This window comes from Anopheles maculipalpis, chromosome 3RL (genome assembly GCF_943734695.1).
Source record: "Anopheles maculipalpis chromosome 3RL, idAnoMacuDA_375_x, whole genome shotgun sequence".
NCBI lineage: Eukaryota > Metazoa > Arthropoda > Insecta > Diptera > Culicidae > Anopheles > Anopheles maculipalpis.
In genome coordinates, this window is record NC_064872.1 from 44484083 (window position 1) to 44505267 (window position 21185).

At 42.6% G+C, this 21185-nt stretch overlaps 4 protein-coding genes across 6 annotated transcripts in view; 2 read left to right on the forward strand and 2 right to left on the reverse strand.

The window, feature by feature from the left end:
- LOC126565727 (60S ribosomal protein L38) overlaps window positions 1–5480 on the reverse strand; it is a 205588-nt gene extending 200108 nt beyond the window's left edge. The window contains exons 1-2 of the mRNA XM_050222935.1: window positions 5339–5480; window positions 5049–5264 (exon numbers count right to left, since the gene is read on the reverse strand). Coding sequence (XP_050078892.1) covers window positions 5051–5263 — 213 coding nt within the window. The 5' untranslated portion in view covers window position 5264; window positions 5339–5480 and the 3' untranslated portion in view covers window positions 5049–5050. The remainder of the gene's footprint in view (window positions 1–5048; window positions 5265–5338) is intronic.
- The window catches only part of LOC126564104 (probable serine/threonine-protein kinase DDB_G0282963), a 160469-nt gene that overhangs the window by 114090 nt on the left and 25194 nt on the right, over window positions 1–21185 (reverse strand). The window lies entirely within an intron of this gene.
- Window positions 13382–18297, forward strand: LOC126564139 (carnitine O-palmitoyltransferase 1, liver isoform). Of its 3 annotated transcripts, XM_050221086.1 has the most exons (12): window positions 13382–13587; window positions 13668–13804; window positions 13890–14046; window positions 14119–14562; window positions 14636–15151; window positions 15220–15245; window positions 15756–15818; window positions 16471–16536; window positions 17196–17334; window positions 17411–17659; window positions 17727–18086; window positions 18155–18297. In XM_050221086.1, exons 1-12 carry the CDS (start codon window positions 13447–13449, stop codon window positions 18287–18289), a joined length of 2433 nt encoding a protein of 810 aa, XP_050077043.1. In that variant the 5' UTR covers window positions 13382–13446; the 3' UTR covers window positions 18290–18297. The 3 variants fall into 3 exon arrangements, with proteins under 3 accessions (XP_050077043.1, XP_050077042.1, XP_050077041.1); XM_050221085.1 differs by lacking the exon at window positions 16471–16536; XM_050221084.1 differs by lacking the exon at window positions 15756–15818.
- LOC126560655 (cytoplasmic dynein 2 light intermediate chain 1) lies at window positions 20154–21179 on the forward strand. The gene is made up of 2 exons (XM_050216613.1): window positions 20154–20218; window positions 20264–21179. The coding sequence occupies exons 1-2, from the start codon at window positions 20154–20156 to the stop codon at window positions 21177–21179; spliced, it is 981 nt and encodes a 326-aa protein (XP_050072570.1).

Here is a 21185-nt window from a genome sequence, read left to right on the forward strand (position 1 = left end):
TCGTCAACTAGTCGAAGTTTACGGGGAACAGTGTATGGACATAAAAAAACGTGCGTAAGTGGAGCCCCGAGTTCAATTCCGGGCGCACTAATGTTCACGACGAGGAGAGAAGTGGCCAACCGTCGGTCTCGGATGCGATTGTTCAAGCAGTGGAGGCAGAAATGCTCAAAAACCGCCGTGCGACAATTAGGGACTTGGAAGAGAAGCTTGGAGGAGTGTGTAGCAGCGAAACAATCCGTCATATCCTTGTGAACAACTTGCAGTATCACAAAGTTTCTGCCCGATGGGTGCCGAAACAGCTGACCGAAGACCACATGAAGCGGAGCGTGGAATGTGCGACCAAAGTTGTGGCCCGTTTTGAAGAGGAAGGCGATGATTTTTTGGGTTTGTTACGGGGGATGAAACGTGGGCTCATCACTACACACCCGAGACAAATGTGTCGTCCAAACAATGGCGCCATAGCGATTCTCCGAAACCCAAAAAGTTTAAGGCGACACTGTCAGCCGGCAAGGTGATGGCTACGGTGTTTTGGGATCGCCACGGGGTATTGTTGGTGGATTTCATGCCTAGGGGAACCACTATCAATGCAGCAAGGTACTGTGAGACCCTGGAAAAGCTTCGTCGTGCCATAAAAAACAAACGCCCGGGATTGCTGAGCAAAGGAGTGAAATTTCACCACGACAACGCGCGCCCGCACACAGCCAACGTTACCCTTGACCTGCTCAAGAAATTTGGCTGGGACATCATCGATCACCCTCCCTATAGTCCCGACGTGGCCCCAAGTGACTACCACATGTTCCCCGCCCTGAAAAAAACATCTCGGAGGGAAGAAGTTTGAAAGTGACGCGGAGGTTCAGAAAGAGGTCAACACCTGGCTGCGCGAGGCGGACGGAGAGTGGTATTCTGCCGGCATAGACAAGTTCATCGTGCGGATGCGCAAGGTGTTGGAAAAAAATGGCGATTATGTAGAAAAGTAGCCAAGACCTTGGCCTTTCCAACGGTGTATCGCTTTTTGTAAATAAATGTCATTTTCTATGAAAAAAAAAATTTGGAGACCTTACTTTATTGTCAGCCCTCGTAAGTTTCAGTGCCCACCAGCTGGCGAACGACAACGGGCTTCGGTTTGTGAACTTCGCCTCCTTCAAGCACATGAGAATTCGCAACAGCTTCTTCCAGCACGCACCTCGATTCATTTACACCTGTAGATCACCACAACGGACATATTTCCAGATTAACCACGTTCTTATCGATGGAAGGCACTTCTCGGATATTATCGACTTAAGGACCTATAGAGGTACAAACGTCGACTCAGACCATTTCCTAGTTATGGTTAAGATGCGCCAGAAACTATGCGATGCCAATAAGCTGCGCTTTCAGCCTACCCCAACGCTCAACATAGATCGGCTGAGGGGAAGCACTGCCGAAGGACACAACCACCGAAGCGATGTCCCTCAGTAACCAATGTCCTCCACTGGCATATTGGTGGAGCAAGCCATCAACAACACAGCCTAGCGAACAATTGGCCACGTGACACGTAACCAGAGGAAGGAATGGTTTGATGATGAGTGCAGGCGAGCACTATCCGAGAAGAACGCAGCGCGTACCCGCATGCTCCAGCGCGAGACCTGGCAGAACGTGGAACACTACAGACGATTGAGGAGGCAGGAGATCCGGCTCTTCCAGGACCAGAAGCGGAGTTTCGAAGAGTCGGACGAGAAAATGATTCAGCAGTTATCGCATGTGCCATGATCGCTATGTGCCGCAGCGAGAAAGGATATATCCTGTCGGACGAGCGAGAGGTGATCAACAGGTGAAAGTGCTACTTCGACAGACACCTTAACGGAGCAGATGAAGGATGCACCGAACTAGGCGCAGAAAGCAGAGGAGTGCAAAACTACGACAGCCAGCATGATGATGACGAGGTACCCCCGCCATCCTTGGACGAAGTCAGCAAACAGGTAAAATGCAACAAATCAGCTGACAGCGATGGGCTGGTGGCCGAACTGTTCAAAATGAGTCCGGAGAGGCTTTCCGCCATCATGCATCGGCTGATTATTAAGATTTAGGATCAGAAAGAACTACCGGACGAGTTTGTGGAAAAATAGCCACGCCGTTCTTCAGATCTCAGCAAGGACGTGCCCCAACACACGAGATTTCTAATTATGTATCGTAATAAAATTGCAGGCACCAGACTAGCTTTCATATGTACAGAAAGTCCAAAAATGCTTCCGTATTGGGCTTGGGGCCTTCGAGGGGTGAAATACGCCACTGCTTAAAATATGCTAGTATTAGGTGTTACCCTACAGCTGACATTTCAAACCAGCAACTTCACAGAATAGAGACTCCGGCGTGTGCCTTATGTGCCTCTTAGTTGCATTTGCAGGCCAAGGATGAAATAGGATTCCGATCTACATAGATTGATTCGGATCATTTGACCTGATTATAAAGCTCACTTAAATGTGGTGCTGTGAGGTCTTCGGATTAAACTCAATGTTCTTGCCTATTACCTGGATTAAGATTACTGATAGCCCCAATCGTTTCGACTAATTTAATTATTGATTTAATTTTTGTAATATCAATGTAATGTATGATTTATTTATTTATTTTGGTATGACCCTATCAACGTAATGTAATCTTTAGATAATTCGACTATCTAAATCTTGTGAAGGAGATGATATGATGAAGGACACATCACCGATCATACTATCAGATCCTGGACTCTAAGATCCCAACGATGTACCACCAAATTAAAGCCCTCGATGTCTTCCAATGTTCTAATGGCCTGTTTAATCGGCAGCCAGTGCATATTTCCTAAGCACTGCAAACTTTTTTGCATCTTATAAAACTCTTTATAGAACAAGATTAATCACAACGCCACAACATGATTAAATTTTATATGTTCCAGATATGTTCATCATTCTGTAGCTCGTCTCAATAGGTTCTCTCTAACACTGTTGTACAATAATTCCTTATTAAATAATATATTATGCAGGAAATAGATAATTAAGAGGATTTAAAATAATCATAAGAGAAGTGTTTTAGCCAACCGAACTGACCCGGGATAAAGCGCAAGAATACGGCGCAAGCCGTCTTACTTAAAATATAAAAAAAGAAGAATTTTAACAACTTATTAAGCTAATAATAAAAAAGTCTAGCAACCTGACTTGTATGTCGTTAATTTTGGAAAGAGAGTGGAAATTTCTGCAGGAGCAAGCTTAATTTGCTTTCCACTAATCATTTGCATGCAATAGTTTCAACACCGAAGTTTACAGTTTAAAGAGTTAAACAAAACTCAAACATGGTAATGGACAATATAATCCACAAAACCACATTTAATTTTAAAATTTCAATCGAAGATATTGTAATATTATTTAAAAAATACAACATAATAGTCCTTAATTCCGTTAATTATAAGAATATTAGTTCAGCTAGGAAAAAAATTTACTGCAATAAAATTCTTAAATTTTCCTGCATTGTATCAATCAAGCCTTGTAATCGCTTCAAATCAAAATCCAACGCAACTGAGCTCCTGAAAATTTGATCAATAGGAAGTTCGTGGACAAATCGTGGACGATGCTGTGTATCGGTTAAAATCGTAATTTTCTAAGGGATTTAATAATAATCCTTACTGATCCTACCAACGACGCGGGCAGAATTCGTCTAAAAATTAGAATAGCTAGACATCTAGATACATGAAATAAAAACAAGTAACATGGTGGTCATAGCACAACTCACGCTAGGCTACAATTTTTTCCCTTTGCTATATGTACAGGCAAATGCAAATTATAGGGTGCGGAGAGCCAACTATAGAGAATAGTACATGCGATTATGATAACTTCGACCATTAATACAGAAATACCTAATACATAAGCTAACCAGCAAAAATAGTTATGGCAGCGCGTGTAATTGATATGGAAAAAACCTCCTGTCACTTTTCAATTTTCATATCAATTGTACGCGCTTCCATAACTATTTTTGATGATTATGTATCTACTTTGACTGATTCGATAATGTATTGGGTGTGCTATATTAATGGTCATTCAGAAATCATTCTTATTCGCTTGCGGTATTATCTTAAGTTGGCTCGCGACACCCTATTGTTTGCATTTCCCTTTAAGTGCAATTTTGTATTATGTACCCCCCCCCCCCCCCCCCCTTTATTTTTTTTAAACAACCTTTTAAACGTAGCATTGCTTATAGAAGAAACGAATGTTTCTTATCCCCTATTCGTATCCGAGCAACTCAGCCTCAGATTTGAGTTTGACACGCCTGTGATGCCGCTGCATGGCGATGGAATATGGTCCGTGGATTCGTCAAATTATAAAATTGCTTATTTAATCTATAAGCGAAATGAGAAGAATGATAAATAGCAAATCGAATTAGTATTCTATACGTATCGTGTTAGTACTAGTGTTGAGAAATAAACAGAGAATGTTAATCTTACAATCCTAATGCCTAAAACCACCATCTGTTACCAATTCTTCGAGGTGAGACAGTCCTTAACATTGGTCACTAACCAAATCGCACGGAGATTCGACTTACGCCAACTGAGCTATGGACTTTATCTTAGTTGTTTATAAGACTAGGACTTTATAAGCTAAGACTTTATCTTTAGATTTAGTTGTAGTTAAACTACAACTAAATCTGGCTATGGAAAGCGATGATAACAACGAACTGATTCGCAAACAATTTGGATTACTACTATACACATAGATTGAATGAAGCAACTATTTCCCACCTTTCCCATTCCGCCGAGGGAGCAAAACAAACACAGCGAACAACAAACATTTGTTTCATCGATTCTTCTCACATACTCTTTATTCACCGACACCGCACATGAAACTGTAGACCAGCTTCATCACATTTCACAATCTGTGAAGCCGCAAACACAGAGTACATGAATGAAAATCACCACATTTACTTCACGAGAGGCTGCGCGGCAACGTTTACCGGCCAACCACCAACAAAACGGCAACCGGAATCCGCCCCACGTCCATGGTAAGCACAGACGCAGCACGCAGCAGTAGCCGCCGCTTTATGCACCGACTCTTCACTTCACTTCCTTAACCTGCAGGCCCGGTGGCAGCGATTGCTTTAGCTTTTCTGCCTTCTCCATATCCTTAACCACTAGCGTGTACAGGTACCGGGAGCAGCGGATCTTGAACTTGGTGTTGGTCTCGTTCTTCTTTATCTTGACGGCACGCGCATCCTTCCTGCGGGCCTTGATGAGAAAGTCTTTCACTTCCTTGATTTCCTGCGGCATCCTAAAAGGGGATAAAAACAAAATAATCCATTAGACCAGTGCGTCAGCGTGCGTTTGCGTGATGGATTTCCATACTTTAAAGGGAAATTGTGGCGAAAAACGATGAAAATTTACTCCGGCTCGGTAACGTGCGTGTTGTTGACGTTAGCGACAACCCGAAAAGAGGGTGCAAAAGGGAGACAGCAACCGGAAACGTTCTTGACGTATCGACGCTCAAGTCAACCAGCGCTGCCATCTAGCGGCAATTCACTGAACGATGCGATTTGCCACATTCCAATTAATATATATTTTCCTGGCAACCTACCCAAAGAAAAGATTCTTTTTTTTTCTTTATAAGAAAGTATTTTTTCCACCACATTACCTTAAAAAAAGATTTTTTAAAGGACAAAAAAATAAATAAAAACGAAAAACCGCTCCGCTGTCAAACGTTCTGCTGTCAGTGTCATTGTCCATACTGGAATGAACAGACCTGCCGTATCGCACAACAAAATATAAAAACTTGAATGCGGTCGGTTCCTCAATGTCGGAGTCCCGTTTTCTCTGTTTTCCGTCGTGTTCGTTTTGCGTAACTAGTGTATTGTGGTAATTGAATTAAACGTGCGAAACGCGACGTTTTTAGACCGAGTGTTTTTTTTTTTCTATACTGTGAACCTTTGTTTTTGGCCAATCAACAGCTGAACTAAAGTTACCCAAACTGGATAAGACAGTTTTACTGTTAAGGCGTATTCGTGTGCTTATTTGTGTCGTGTGCGAGAAGAAACGGAGCAATAGAAGCGCGGGTGGGCGGTGTGCCGATGTAAGTGTGATTAAAAATAGAAAGAACTTTGAACGTCCGACACTATTTGTCACGAAGATTCCGACGCAACAGATCGCATAAATCGTGGGCTATCTTCTGTATTGATGAACAAGATGTCCGCAATTTTGCATTTTTGCTTTACTTCGAACTCATGAATAAACAGGTTGTAGGAAATGAAATATCGTAATTAAAAAGCATAGTGCCCTGAATAGGATTGCTTTGATTGTAACGAAGCAAGTGCATGGTAAACACAAGGTGCTAGTCTAAATCGAGAAAACTAATTGGCGTATGTGTTGTGATACATAAACATGATCTTCCCGTTCGTCCTTGCCGCAGTCGGCATTATTCCCGTTTGTTTGGTTTCGTTTTCCACACTGACCTACTTTTGCATTTCGTGCTTGCTGCACGCACACGTTCATGTGTGCGTATGTTCCTAAGTGCCGCACACACATCCAAGCGAATGCGTGGCAATAAACACAGTAAACTTGTACGGGGACTAGCTTTCTGCACTTTTTGCTGGTTGGTTTTTAATTTTAGTCAAAATATACAGCTTAAAACATTCTATGTCGGCGTCGGCGATAAATAATTCGAGATTGCAGCGAAAAACATAATTCTATTCTTAATGGTATCCGTACGCTTGGCTCTATTGATGCGTAACATTACTTCACATTGCTGGAATTAGCATTAGAAATAGGATGTATTCGTGCTAGTATTGTGTTAATCGAATCAATGGCCTTATCGTTAGCCTTTTGTTTCGATGGTCCATAGCAAAAAAGAAATCATCGGGCTCTCTGCCTTATTGCGACATACGAAATGGCTAACTTAGAGAAACTACTTGTGGCATCGGTGGTGCTGTAGATATTGAATAGTAATTGAAGCGTTTAAAAAGCTCAATACACTTTTTCTTTTTAGGTAATCTATAATATAACAATAATAATCGTGTTTTTAGAAATGAGAAGCAAAATTAACAAACAAAAACGGCTTTCATTTGTTAACCTTGAAGGAATGTTCATTTGATCAGCAATCAGTTGGAATCCAAATGCATTCAATATCTTCAGAAAAAAGACCAAAACAAAACCACACCTAATTTAAAAAGTAGAGAACTGAGTGGAAACGAGAAACAAAATTACGCAACGAACCAGCGAAAAAGCCAACCCCCCCGCGACAACAAGCCGTATTTCTCATCGGTCAAAGTCCTCTCCAGGCGACGGAACGCATTGATGGATACCGTGGAGAAGAATGAACTAACACTGGCACACACCGCTCCAAACAGCCCACATCCGTCGTCAACGAATCACGCAGCTGACTGTACGGGCTAGGTACCTTGTCTTTGAAGGTCGAATCGGTGAATCCGAAGCACACCGAATGCTTTGGAGTGGAAGAATCTGTTGATTCCCCCAGCACAACCGACCAAGTGTCTGTGCACTCCACATAATGCGCCTGCAGCGCAAAAAAACTGCAACAAACTCTGTGACAGGAGGCAGTGGCGGCATCAGCCTCTAACTGCATTTAACTTTGGCAAAACTGGGGGGCCTCTTCTATGAGGGCGAGTGATGCAGTCGGAAACTGGTTTTATGACTGCTGCTGGTTGTGCCTCTATCGATAAAATTGTGCCCGGAATCCCCTGACCTCTCTTTCCCGTGGATATTGCAAAAATGCATGCCAACTATCTACTGTACTGTGCCTGCTGGAAGAGCTACTGATTGTGGCAATTTATTTTGCTCAATCTCTCCGAGAACGGAGCACTGTAGCCACATACATCTTGCGCACAATGCTATTCCAAAGGTTAGCCATTCATTTCACTCTCCACTGACCATAGCAAAGACTCTAGACCCTAGTGGATGATCGTATGTAAGCACTGAATGCTGTGTGTCTTCACTAAAGCCGGCATGATATCATCGGGTTTGCTCATATCATGCCCAACTAAATGCAACGATGTAGAGGACAACTAGACCTAAGCTTATCGCCCTTTAAGCTTAAGCTGCGCTTAAGCGAACGGAGATCAATTTGGTAGAGCTTCCTCGTAGCGTATCAGTCGACCATCAACGATCACACACGGAACCAACGCCTTCCGCAGGAGGTATTTTTCGTACCAAAGATTTATCGTGGGATTTGTCCCGACAAATGGAACGAGACCAGCAGCTTAACCGTATTTGTTTGGTAAAGTTTTAAAGTTACTTTGACGCTGCTTCGCTTATCTGGTTGTGTACCGCAGATGGGAAGACGATTCCCTGCTTTGTGACAATACCTAGCGCAAGGATTATTTGTGTTTCGCACGATAAAAAAACGAATGTAACAGTAATGTGTGCTTCTGACCGATAAATATTATGCAAGGTCGAATGTACGACGCATTACCGATGCATTACGCATGAAGATTGTTCGCACGACGAGGATCTTGTATCGAATCCCTTCGTAAGACTGACTACCGAATTGAGTATAAAATCAAGACAAGAATGCCAAACAGGGCGTGAGCATTTCGCAAGCAATGGCAAAGTAAGGAATGCATTTGCTGAAAACTAAAATACTTTGAATATTGTATCGTAATTTTAACTTTAAGAGCATTTCAAACTTTTCTTCTTTATTTGGATGGATCAATTGAATAGGAATTTGGTTTGGAGAATGTTTTTTAATATTTTTTTTCTTATTTATTTAAGCTACTATGACAACTGGGCATCGTTTAGACCGGTACTTCAAATTCCAAAGAACCATTAGGAATAAAAAATACTAGAGAAGTCAAAAAAATAATATTATTGGTGTCATTTCAACGATTGCCCTAAATTTCTTTGCATTAATTTTAAATCTCTTCGCAAAACAGTACTTGCATTTTACACTGTATTCTTACTGATATCGACATTTATATGATATACGCATTATCATTTGTTCACAGGCGCGGAATTGAATTTTTCCCCGTGATTTCGTTACGTGTCTGCAGGCTCTGCTACGCCTATCCACTGATAAGAAAGTGTTTTTTTTTCTTCAACCAAAAGCCATTGCGGCTCGTTATCACTTCCTCGTTTCAGTGTTGGATTTGGTAAACCAGTTTGATCTGGCTCGGGTGAAGAGGCAGCAGGTTTATAAAGAGAAGAGGATGAAGAGTACAAACAGTAGAACCAACGGTTTGTGGTGATAATCTTTCCAAAGTGTACTTGCTAAAAATCGGCACAGTGTTGACGTAAAATGTGAGTGATCGCCTGAATAGTCGTCACTTTGGCACTTTGGGAATAGTCGTCCACATAATCATCATAATCCACCGGTTCTCGAGACTCGTGAATCGCACACTTGTCGCGTTGTGTGTGTGTGTGTCATGCCGGAACTCGCTGAGCTACACGACGGTGCTGCTTCACTATCGTGCGCGCGGATTACGGCGCAACGCGATTGCCAAGGATGGTGGATGGACTTTGTACTGCCCCCCCACTTCGCATTTACGTCACCGACGCGCGAATCCGTTCTGGGGGTTGAGTTTGTATGCTGCGGCGAGCAATGTTGGCTTGTTTGATGCTCAGGCACGAAAATACCGTACAAGAAGCACGCCTCCGGGGAAAGAAGGCCGCCGCTTGAGGTGCACGGGTGACAGATTTCGTGTCGCTGCCCGAAGGTGAAGTTTTTTGAGGGTGCTAAATGGAACATTGAACCCTGCTACATTTCTGTCTGCGCGTGTATGTACGGGATGGTGTTTTATTTAGAATTATCTTTGAAAATATCAATCGACCATTCAATATAGCTATGTTTCGTCAGGCTTCCAAGGCTTAGCTTACATTAAACGGGGATTAACAGGGATCGCTGGACGCGACACGGCGATTTGGAAACCGTGGTTGTGTGTCTTCTTTTCAGAAAAAAACGCTGACTAATGGGCAAAGGTCGAAAGGCTTGCCAATATTAAGGTAAGGCTCTTCAACATTCAACAACAGGAATGATTTACTACAGAACCTCCGGGTTCGTCGTCGTTTCTGCTTCTCTTTAGCCCATCGTATTTCACCAAAACGGATAGAGATAGGCAAACGAGAAACAGGGCATCCGTGGTCGTCTTCACACTATCTTGACGAGAGGCAAGTCACATCCCACCACCACTACTATGTGAAAACCAACCAGCAACGCCAAAACACAAAGGTGCGTGACGTAGAACACGCGTCGAAGCACGCGTGTTTCCCTCCACCTTCGCCATCGGATCGGTTTTGATGAACTCGGTTCATGACAGCAACGCCTAGACCAGCAAAACATCCCACGTTAGTCGACGGTCACTAGCCAATGCGCGCGGTAGTGTTTGTTCTGTTGATTTGTCCATCGTCCGTGTCATTATCTTGCACTAGCGACAGCGGCAGGGGCAGCTTCCAGTAGTGATCTTGTTGAAAGCGGGAAGCCGTGTTTGCGATCGCGCACTCACTCAGGGCTAATGATAACGGTAGTGTGAACCCCTTCATTTTCTAGTCATATAATGTCTTGATTATAATACGTGTATTGTGTGCGAGGGCTTATGTGATTGAAACAACTGTACGTTTGCTGCGTCTAGAAACCCTGTGAGCGATCAACAAAGTTTTCCAGCAGCACAGAAAGCTTTCCAAGGCGTAAGGGTTAAGGGCTTGCAGCGCTGTGTTTGATGTCTACAATGGTAGGGAAATACGAACATACACACTACCAGCTGGGGAACAAATGATGTCGTCGGTGTGTTTGTGTGCTTGCGATCAAGTTGTTGGACCCGATTGATCGGGTTGATGGTTGACGACGGCCCTTTTCGTTGTTCGATCTCTGGTATAAGCAACTTCAGTTTCGAAATATGGTAATGGTGTAAAGCCCACAGCAACAGGCACACAGCTGTTACGAGAGTACAAAATCTCCAAAGCTATTTTCGACACCTCGTGATCGATTCGTGTCGAAATTGGACACTTTCAGGGAATTGTTGTGATGCAAGTTACTTTGGTGAAAGGAGATGCAGTTTACCTGGGTGCCGTTTACCTGTACAAAAACTGGACGACCTTAAGGGCTATGCGTCCCCACTTACCGGTCACACTTTGTACAATACATGGTCGTCTACAAAATTCCGTTTTAATGTAGACAGGTATGTGCTTGGTACGGGTTGTCCGAACGGACGGAGAAAATGAAGGAGTTCATTACTTCCTCATTAGGTTCTGTGTTGGCTAGCCACTGGTTGGCCATGTGACAGTAGGTTTAGATCCATGCTCTAATAACCAAATGGAAATAAATGATTCTCACCTTTCGCATTTGCCTTGACGACCTCTTCCGCGTGTCTGTCTTCATCCGGTGGAGGTTCGTGCAAGAGACGAATGGAAAGTGGAAAGTTAACAGTAAACACTACCCCACCGCGAAACCTGGCGTGCACAGGTATATTCTCTTCGCTATACTCAAGAAATCTTCAGCAGCCCGGACACACGAAACCAACACCGTTCATGAAGCCCGTTGTGTTTTCAAGTTGCACGTGGAGTTCAGGCAAACCGTAGCTCGCCCAACAAGCGTGTCAGTGTAATTTGACGGTGTGGCAGTGCAAGTTTTCTTCCAACTGTGGTGTGAATTGGAGTCAGCCAGCCAGCCAACCAAGTGGTCAAGATATATCGGGCATGGTATGGGCTTTTCAATGTCAAACGCAAACAAAACACGCCGTTAAATCTGAGGCTTGTTTCTTCAAATCGTAGCGAGATTTCGTAACTCCCCGTACCGTGGCATTGGCTCGATGGTTCGGTGCGTTCGTTCGCCCGCTCATGATGTTGGTGCCATTGGAAAACATTGCGAGAGGGGTAGCCTTTAAGCTCAAGGTCACTGGAAGTGATGATTTTGCAATCGAATCGAAAGTTGCCATCGCGAGAGCCGTTGGTCACCGCAACCAGATCTTCTTTCGTACCGTACTATTGGCTGGAACACCGTAAGCGTAGTAAATGTTGCTGTTGGTTTGGTGTCCTTCCTTATCAAAACAGTGTGTTGTGGTGTTGCTGACACCACAACGATAACGAACGTGCTGCTCACGGTTCCACTTGAAACTTTGTTTTATAATAAATCACGTGAAATCTGCAACTATCGTCAGGGATGCGGTTTAACGCCATGTGACAATTCTTTTTGAGTGTTTATGTGTAACGCAAAGGGCAACAGCGATAAGTTGATGGCTGTGCTAAGGTCAGTGCGCGTCCTATTTGAAAATATACGAGTAAAGTTATTTAAGTCTGTGAGAAAAAAAGGAAAACATGTGCAACCAAACGTATTTTAACATATAAATACACTAATTTTAATGATTGTGATGCGCAATATCCAAGCAATCCACTCAAACCCTCCATTGTCTTGTACATCATGACTTTTTGTACAGATAAAATATTACAACGCTATCAGGTGACTTTGCCCGCCGACGACCTACGACGACAGTCGATGATCTGCAATTGGGAGATTTGTTTCTACTGTGAGTTTTTGTCCCGGAACAAAAAATAGACGTAGTTACTGATGACCGATTAAAATGGTCAGAATCTGTCCAGTCAACAGTCTTCTCGGCTAGAAACTTCTGCACCCAATGCTACATTGTGTAGAAATTTTATCGTATCAATTTACATCTATTTATTTTCATTTCGCGACAAACTAAAATGAAAAAAAGTTTTCAAAGTCGACTTTTATTTTTCCTGAGAACAAAGTTTCAAATATTACAAGCAAAATGATGGATAGAAATGAAAAATTAACTTCAGTCCCATCAGAAGGTAAATCATTTTCCTGGCATTGGGATTAACAATAAACACACAAATAATTGTTTGGGGGAAATCCCGAGACAACTATAACGGCCCGTGACGCTCGTGAAAAAGTTATTAACCTTCAATCTGTGATGGCAAATCGGGACTGGATCCCGGCCGGGAAAGGGCAGAGGGCTATAGCATGTGAATAATAGCAGCGTGACTATAAGTTTTCCTTTCATGCCATTTATCTGGAACCGGTTGTCAGCACTGCGACCGCGACATGCTTTCTTTAGTCCGTTGATAACGCCCCGTCGGCCGCTCTCGGGCTAACACATTATCAACATAAACAGAGTACTTTTGTGTACACATTAGGAAGCGAGGGAGGGCAGCCTGCTGAATGAGTGGGCACTCTAATCGTGTGCCCGGTGTGTGACCTATTTTGATATGAGAATGTCCAAATCTTTGCGTTTTCTTTAGTGAAATTTTCTGTTCTTTCATTCCTCTTTTCCAGTGAGATTCGAATAATTTTTATCATCATTTAACATCACCGCAATCGTTGAGTTTTGTAACAACGGGTTGTGCACGGTTGTGATTGAACAGTAAAGAGCAACTATCACGCATCGTATCCCGACTGCTCTTAACGGTTGAGTTATAGACGGAAGTTGCTCGAACGCGCGTACGATCTGGTGGCTGGGTTGCATTTGTACCGGTAACGTGTAGCCGGTGCAATGGCTGAAGCACATTCAGCTGTTGCTTTCTCGTTCTCAATCACCCACGAAGGATGGGACATCAATTACGATCGTGAGGTCTTAGATCTCGTCTGGCAGTCTGGTGTACGATCATGGAAGAAACGATTGGCACGATTCCGGGTAAGTAGAGTTTTGTTTTTGCCTCTTGTTACTAGTTACCAGCTATTTATGATATATCATTATTATTCATTATCTTACAGACTGGAGTACGCAACGGCGTCTATCCGGCCCATCTTCAAAGTCTGTGGCTGGTGATAGCGATAGCGGTGGGATTACATTTTACCAAACGACACGTTCCGTTCGATCTAGTCAACAAATGGCTATCCGTTTTACCAGGGTATGTAGATTGTGTTTGGTGAATGCTGGTTGCACCATCGTTATCAACGCTGTTTGAGTAAAAATTGTTATTTTTCTACTTCTAGCGACACACTCCAATGGCAGTTGACGGCATGTTCATTAGCCGGGCTGGTAGTTTGGCTATCAATTTGCTACACAATGCGTTACTCGCTGAAGTTGTTGCTTATGTACAAAGGATGGATGTATGAAAAACGTGCACCGGGCAGCAAAGTGTCTTTGCAGGTAATGGCACTGATCAGTATTAGTTGGTAATATTATTCCTCATTCGTTGTTTTTGTTTTTCGCATCCTCCAGACAAGATTATGGGGATTGTTCGTCAAAATACTTGCCACCTGGAATAAACCAGGACTGTACAGCTTCCAAGGATCGCTCCCGAGGCTACCGTTGCCAAGCGTGCAGGATACGATGACCCGCTATCTTCGCTCCGTTCGTCCCCTGCTGGACGATACGAACTACAACCGAATGGAGCGGTTAGCGAAAGAATTCCAGCTGGGCATCTCGACCAAACTGCAGCGCTATCTGTTCCTCAAGAGCTGGTGGTCCACCAACTACGTGTCGGATTGGTGGGAGGAGTACGTGTATCTGCGTGGTCGTGGTGCGCTCATGGTTAACAGCAACTTTTACGGGATCGATGCCATTTTTATGCATCCGACCAAGGTACAGAGTGCACGGGCAGCCAGTGTGGTAAACTTACTACTACAGTTCCGCCGTACCGTTGAACGGCAGGAACTCGAACCGGTAAGGAAGGAAATCTTTAGAGTAAAGATGACTCAAATCATTTACAACGACGATATTTCTCATACATTTACAGATCCTAGTGCAGGGTTTGGTGCCTTTGTGTTCGTGGCAGTATGAGCGTATTTTCAACACCGTACGTGCCCCCGGTGTAGAGACCGATAAAATCATTCACTATCAAGATTCAAACCACATCGTCGTGCTGTATCGCGGCTGCTATTACAAAGTTATCATCTATCACAATGGGCGAATATTGCGTCCATGTGAACTGCAAATTCAGATCGAACACATCCTGCAACAGGGAGCGGAAAAACCCCAACCGGGCGAAGAGCTGCTGGCTTCGCTGACTGCTGGAGATCGTACCAAGTGGGCACAGGTGAGACAAACCGTGTTCGCTAAGGGAGCAAACCGCACATCGCTACATACCGTCGAAAGTGCGGCGTTTGTACTGTCGCTCGATGAAAAACCGTTCGAGTTTGATTTGGCTCATCCGGAAAAGTTGGACCAGTTCGGGCGCTACCTACTGCACGGCAATGGCCATGATCGCTGGTTCGACAAGAGCTTTACCGTGTGCGTTGGTAGCAATGGCAGGGTAAGCATATTGTTAGCGAATGAATGAGACACAACAATATTTTAAAACGATTTTTTTTGGTTTTGTAGATTGGATTCAACGCGGAGCATACGTGGTAAGTGGTCGGGTTAAAGTTTTTTTTTTATATTTCAGAAGATATTCTTCTAGGCCTTCAAAGATTCTAATTAAAGTAAATGTATCGTGATGTTAAACGTCGAGTTGATCTAGATCGTGCTGGATATTTCGTCGTTAGATTCATCATTTGAATACAGTCCAAAGTATAATTACTCTTCTCACAGTCATTTTATAGCGATCCTACAACATCGATAAATGTGTTCCAATTGTTTCATGTATTGTTTCTTTATTCTTCTTTTAAATCTCATTTTTGTTAAAACTCGTCGTACCACCACATGTCTACATTGAATGTGAAACACCTCCTAAATACATTCCCGGGTACATCATAATCCACAAAATTTCATTCGTATAAAACTGTTTCGGTTGAATGTATGTACCACCACCACCACCATATCTGTACATGTGATGCGCGATTCGATCCGCTACTTCATCAATGTCAACATGAATTCCTTCCGATCGTACCGTTTCGTCATCGTAATCCTTTATACAGGGCGGATGCAGCCGTTATGTCGCACATTTGGGAAATGTTGATCATGGGAGAAACTGAGCAGCGGTAAAGTGTACAACGCTACGTATATTATTAAAATTTTGCTTCTCTTCATGTTTTGCTTATGTACATAGTTTGTTACAATAAGGTTTTGCTCGGTGAAGTGCCTTTCGGAGAAGTGCATTCCCTGTGGAACGATCGCACGTACTGCTCAGAATGATTATGGTGATAGTTACTGTTTTTTGGATGATTGTGGTAATGATGGTTAGGAATCACTAAGTCGTTGTAAATAGATTCACATTATGCTTTAGTTTCTGCATATTCGGTGCCGCCTGAAGCTGGTTGTACACAGTATAAGATTGCTGGGAAGGATTATTCTGTACCTTTGCTTAGCCATTCGGATGCAGGTGACATCAACATCTGCAGGTGATGGTGAAAATGTATTTTCAAAGCTATTGAAACACAAACAACGGGGAAAGGTACTCTGTTGAACCACCACACTTGATACACATTTAAGTTGGCCCAACCACTTCGAACTGTACATAACATGGCCATTTGTACTTTCTTCCGCATCTCTACTCTACGCTCTGTACTCTCTTTTCGTCGATCGATGAATATTCCATTTTAAATCAATCTCATTGTTAACGTTTTTCAAACTTTACACTTAACTACTACTACTATTACTACTACTGTTCTACTGACTTCTGTTTTCCACCAGGGCTGATGCACCTGTTATGGCACATGTTTGGGAATATATTGTCGCTGAAGAGGCAACCAATCCACGGTAATGGTTTTAATATAAGGACCAACCTGTCTCTACTCAAAAACACACACACACTGATGAATGTAAAATGTTACTAAACCTTTCTACACACTGTACTTTTACCAAGCGTGTACCAAGCATGTGTGCTCTCAACTAATCTCTCTGACAAATGTTATTCTCTATCTGAATTACCGTATGGCGCGCAGGATGATTTGAAGCAAGTTGTTTTCTTTGTATTTAGAAAAAAAAAATAATTTCGGCACTGCTACCACTGTTGCTTACAAACTAACTGTTGTGAATAAGCTTTAGTTGCAAATTAAAATTACAATTAATACATTTCAAGCATATTTATGCTGACTGCCTTTAGGGTTTTAAAGAAAACTGTAACCAAAAATGCTTGCGAGTTTGCGGATAGTATTGCAATCCACTTCATGCACCTGCTGCATTCCTTTTCCACTAATCTAATACACGACTGAGCAAATTGTGTATGATTAAATGCTATTTTCATTTATGATTGGCTTATATTAGTAGTTCTCTTTTGTCAGTAGTCACTGTTGTACGCTAAAATTGCACCAAACAAGCTAATAACACCGCAAAAGAATATGTTATTCTTCACACGTATATTGATAACTATTTTACTTTTGGTTTGCACGGTTGCCCACAAAACATCGAACGAATAGATATGATGAAAATGGCAACACTGTCGGCATTCCTGAGTTTGAACCACCAACTCCAAAACGTTTGACGTGGGACCTGAACGATAGAGTAGCGCAGGACGCTATAGAAGAGGCGCACATTGCTGCACAAAAGCTGTTGAATGTAAGTCTGGTTGTACTAGTGTAGTGTAATGTATGTGTTGAATTCTAAGTATTCCCTCTCTTCCATTCCACAACAGGATGTGGACTTGCGTATTCTGGTGCACGATGCGTACGGTAAGGGATTGATGAAGACGTGTCGCCTTTCCCCGGATGCCTTTATTCAGATGGCGCTACAATTGGCATACTACCGAGATGCGGGCAAATTTTCCCTCACCTATGAAGCATCCATGACACGGTTGTTCCGCGAAGGTCGTACGGAAACCGTTCGTCCATGCACGATCGAATCGGCTGCATGGGTTAAAGCGATGCTTGATTCAAACGTTTCGGTACGGAGATTAAACGACTACATTTTAAGAAAAAGATAATTTACAGACACCGTTTATTCGTTCTCAGATTGAAGAGCGTGTGCGTTTGTTGAATGCGGCCTGTGAACGGCACCAGCTCGGCTACCAGGATGCAATGTGCGGCAAAGGAATCGATCGACATCTGTTCTGCCTGTACGTGGTGTCCAAGTATCTGGAAATTGACTCACCCTTCCTGCAGGAGGTGCTGAGCGAACCATGGAGATTATCTACTAGTCAAACGCCACACGGCCAAACTTCTAAAATGGACCTGAAGAAACATCCAAATTGCATCAGTGCTGGTGGCGGCTTTGGCCCCGTCGCCGACGATGGATATGGTGTGTCGTACATTGTCGCTGGCGAGGATCTTATATTCTTCCACATATCATCAAAAAAATCCTGTGGAACAACGGTAATGTTTGATTGCACAATTTTGCTTTATACAATACATTATTATCATGCTTTTTGTTTATATTGCAGAGCTCCGAAAGGTTTGCGCAAGAAATTTGCCGCGCTTTGGCCGATATGAAGTATCTTTTCGAGGAGTATCGTAGTTTACAGAAGAAGAAACAATCCTCCGCCGCTATTAAATCCGACAAATCAGAGGCCAAATAGTGATAGTGTGGATGTGGTACAGTTTGATTGTAATTCCCTCTGTTTGCAAACATATCGTGTGTAGAAAACTTGTTAATTCGTGCATCGAAACAATCAAACTTCTACGAACAGAAAGGTTTCAAGGAAGTAATGTCAACAAGTCTACGATCTACCTGAAGCATTAAAATTCATTTTCATAAATTGGATATTTTCCCAACGATATTTTGCTCCGCAAACGTTTTTATGTGTTAATAACCAATGTTTAAAACAAAGTGAGGCGGTGTGACGATTAAAAACAAACAATTTGCCAAGTTCTCGTTAAATCGTGTACTATAAATGCTGATGATATTGTAGGTGAATACTAATGCTATTTCAAGTGCAATGCAATAGAAACATGTTTTCCAACAATGGGTAGATAAAGAGAGAGATAGAGAGAGAAAGAGAGAGAGAGAGAGAGAGAGAGAGAAAGAGAGATAAAAAGCGAGAGAGATAAAGAACAGCAATCAACAAAATAGTAAACACTACTAAGGCACATCACACGAGGCAAAGGGAATTTGAGCGTTTTCTAGATTAAGCATGATCATTGCGATCAAAAAGAACTGCTGCTAACTATGCAATCATCAATGCAATTGAAAGACACACAACATCCAAAACACACACACACACAGAAGTCACAGTGAAGGCAACTCCAAACACCTGTTTATTTGTTTTTTTTTTGTTTTTCGTCAAAAGTAGTAGAAAAAAAGTGTTTGTTGTAGATAATATTATACCGATACACTCACACGAAAAGCAAAACACTAATGTTAATCGATGTATAATGTGTAAGTCGTAAGTAAATGGAGGAACTAGCATCTTTTAGGTGTATGGAAGATAGAATGCAAAAGATGAAGCCGGTGGTGTGTGTGTATAACCCACCAAAACATACAACTGAAGCTAGCCACTTTTTAAGCTGTTTTACAACTTAGGATACAACCATATTTTGGAAATAAATACACGTGCATCAACAAAAACTTGCGTACAAATTCTTGAACAATTGGGCTCTCCAAGTGAGTTTGTGAAAACTAGTTTGGTTTTTGCTCTATTCGCATGAAATGTTTTAGTGAAATCGTTATTCATAGTTCTGCAATTTTTATTTGCGTTGTTATTTTTATCTTTCTTTTACTTTTGAGACATGAACTGTGAAATTGACGTTTAGCCGACTTTAGGAAAAAATGATTTGATGTGCAGACGAAAACGTTGCAGTCTGTGAGCCGTCTTAGCATCTGGTAAGTAACTAAAATTTCTCAAAACGAATTTTTGAGAGTTAGTAATCTTCTTTGTGTAAATTTTTTACAGTCACTGTCACATGTTGGGCGTTTTTTATTTTCTTATTTTTGTGTTTCACTTCCATGGTGTTCTTGAACCCCTTATCTGAACGCGTCTTTGTAACAATGACAATTTTCATTTACCTTCGACTGTAACATGGCAAACAATTATATTTCATTCCTATCTTTATTTATCTAACATAAACAAGGATGTGCATAATATTTATGAGCAGCAAATGTGACCCAAAAATGTTAAATATTCGTTGCATCCGCTAAATCTGTATGCGATAGAAAATGTTATGCACCTTCATGGCGTTGGCGTTACTATGGCGAAACAGTTCTGTTTACCAAACAATTCGTCGTTCGTAGCAACGCCTCAAACATCACTCTGTTCCATTACAAACTATCACTACGGCATTGAGTCTCATCGATTGTAATATTTTATCGGACAGCTCTCAGTTGCGTTTAATTTTGTCTGTAAGAAATCGGAAAGACCATGAGTGAACTAAACTCGATGGAAGTAGATACGACGGAAACAATACAGGACATTGCCGTCAAACTGGTGACGGAACAGTTGAAAAATGAAACACGTCTTGCTGCAACGCCTACTGAACGAACCGTCTTCGTGCTCGGAAGCAAAGGAGTTGTAAGTAAAGACCATATCCCAGAACGATAAGGTTACAAATTAAAGTAAATGCTTTCGTTTTATTTCATTTCAGGGCAAATCGACACTTATAAATCGTTTTTTAGATCGTGATGATGTACCGAGACCAACACTAGCTTTAGAATATTCGTTCGGTCGAAAAACTGCGTCGGGACAAGGCGCACAAAAGAACATATGCAACGTGTGGGAACTGGGCAGCCTATCAAACTCCAGTCAGCTGATAGAGATGCCCATTCGCTCCCATGGACTTCAAACATTCTCGAGCATCATTATGCTAGATCTTTCCCAACCCGACCGACTGTGGACCGATCTCGAAAGTGTGCTAAATGGTTTGAGGCAAGCCACCGAAAAACACGCTACCCTGGGTCAGATAGAAGAAATGAAAGCACTCACTGTACAGCGAATCGGTAAAGACCATCCTGACCTAAACACGCTAGAGTTGTTCCCCTTTCCAATCGTCATCGTCGGTGGTAAGTACGACGTTTACCAAAATTTGGACTCGGAGGTACGAAAACACGTGTGCCGATGTTTGCGCTCCATCGCTCACACTCTAGGTGCCGGGTTGGTGTACTATTCTTCGAAAAACTCCTCCGTTTCTAAACTCGCCAGAGACACGATGAACCATTTAGGTTTCGGAAGTCCTTCAAATCCGTTTCGGGCGGCCTCTTTTGATCATTCGTCACCGCTAGCCATACCGTTCGGGGCGGATTCGTGGGCACGGATCGGAGTAACGCCGAGTAATTCGGAGCGCATAGGCCATAGTTTTAGTACGCAAATTCCCCAACTGCCGTTGGCAAACAGTGGTATCGTGCCAGACGATCCAGCGAAAGACACCGGATTTAAGGAGGTTTCCATTGACGAACTGCGCTCGCAAAAGGATGAAGAACTGATGTACGTGCTGAAGGATACCGAGATACGAATGAAGTTTGAAGTCGTACAGTAACCCGTT

Coding starts and splice junctions, on each gene's coding strand:
- LOC126564139 (XM_050221086.1), top strand. CDS start 13,447: ATGGCTGAAGCACATTCAGCTGTTGCTTTCTCGTTCTCAATCACCCAC. Junction 15,152..15,219: donor GCGTTGGTAGCAATGGCAGG/GTAAGCATATTG, acceptor TTGGTTTTGTAG/ATTGGATTCAACGCGGAGCA. Junction 18,087..18,154: donor AAAAATCCTGTGGAACAACG/GTAATGTTTGAT, acceptor TTTATATTGCAG/AGCTCCGAAAGGTTTGCGCA.
- LOC126560655 (XM_050216613.1), top strand. CDS start 20,154: ATGAAACACGTCTTGCTGCAACGCCTACTGAACGAACCGTCTTCGTGC. Junction 20,219..20,263: donor TGCTCGGAAGCAAAGGAGTT/GTAAGTAAAGAC, acceptor TACAAATTAAAG/TAAATGCTTTCGTTTTATTT.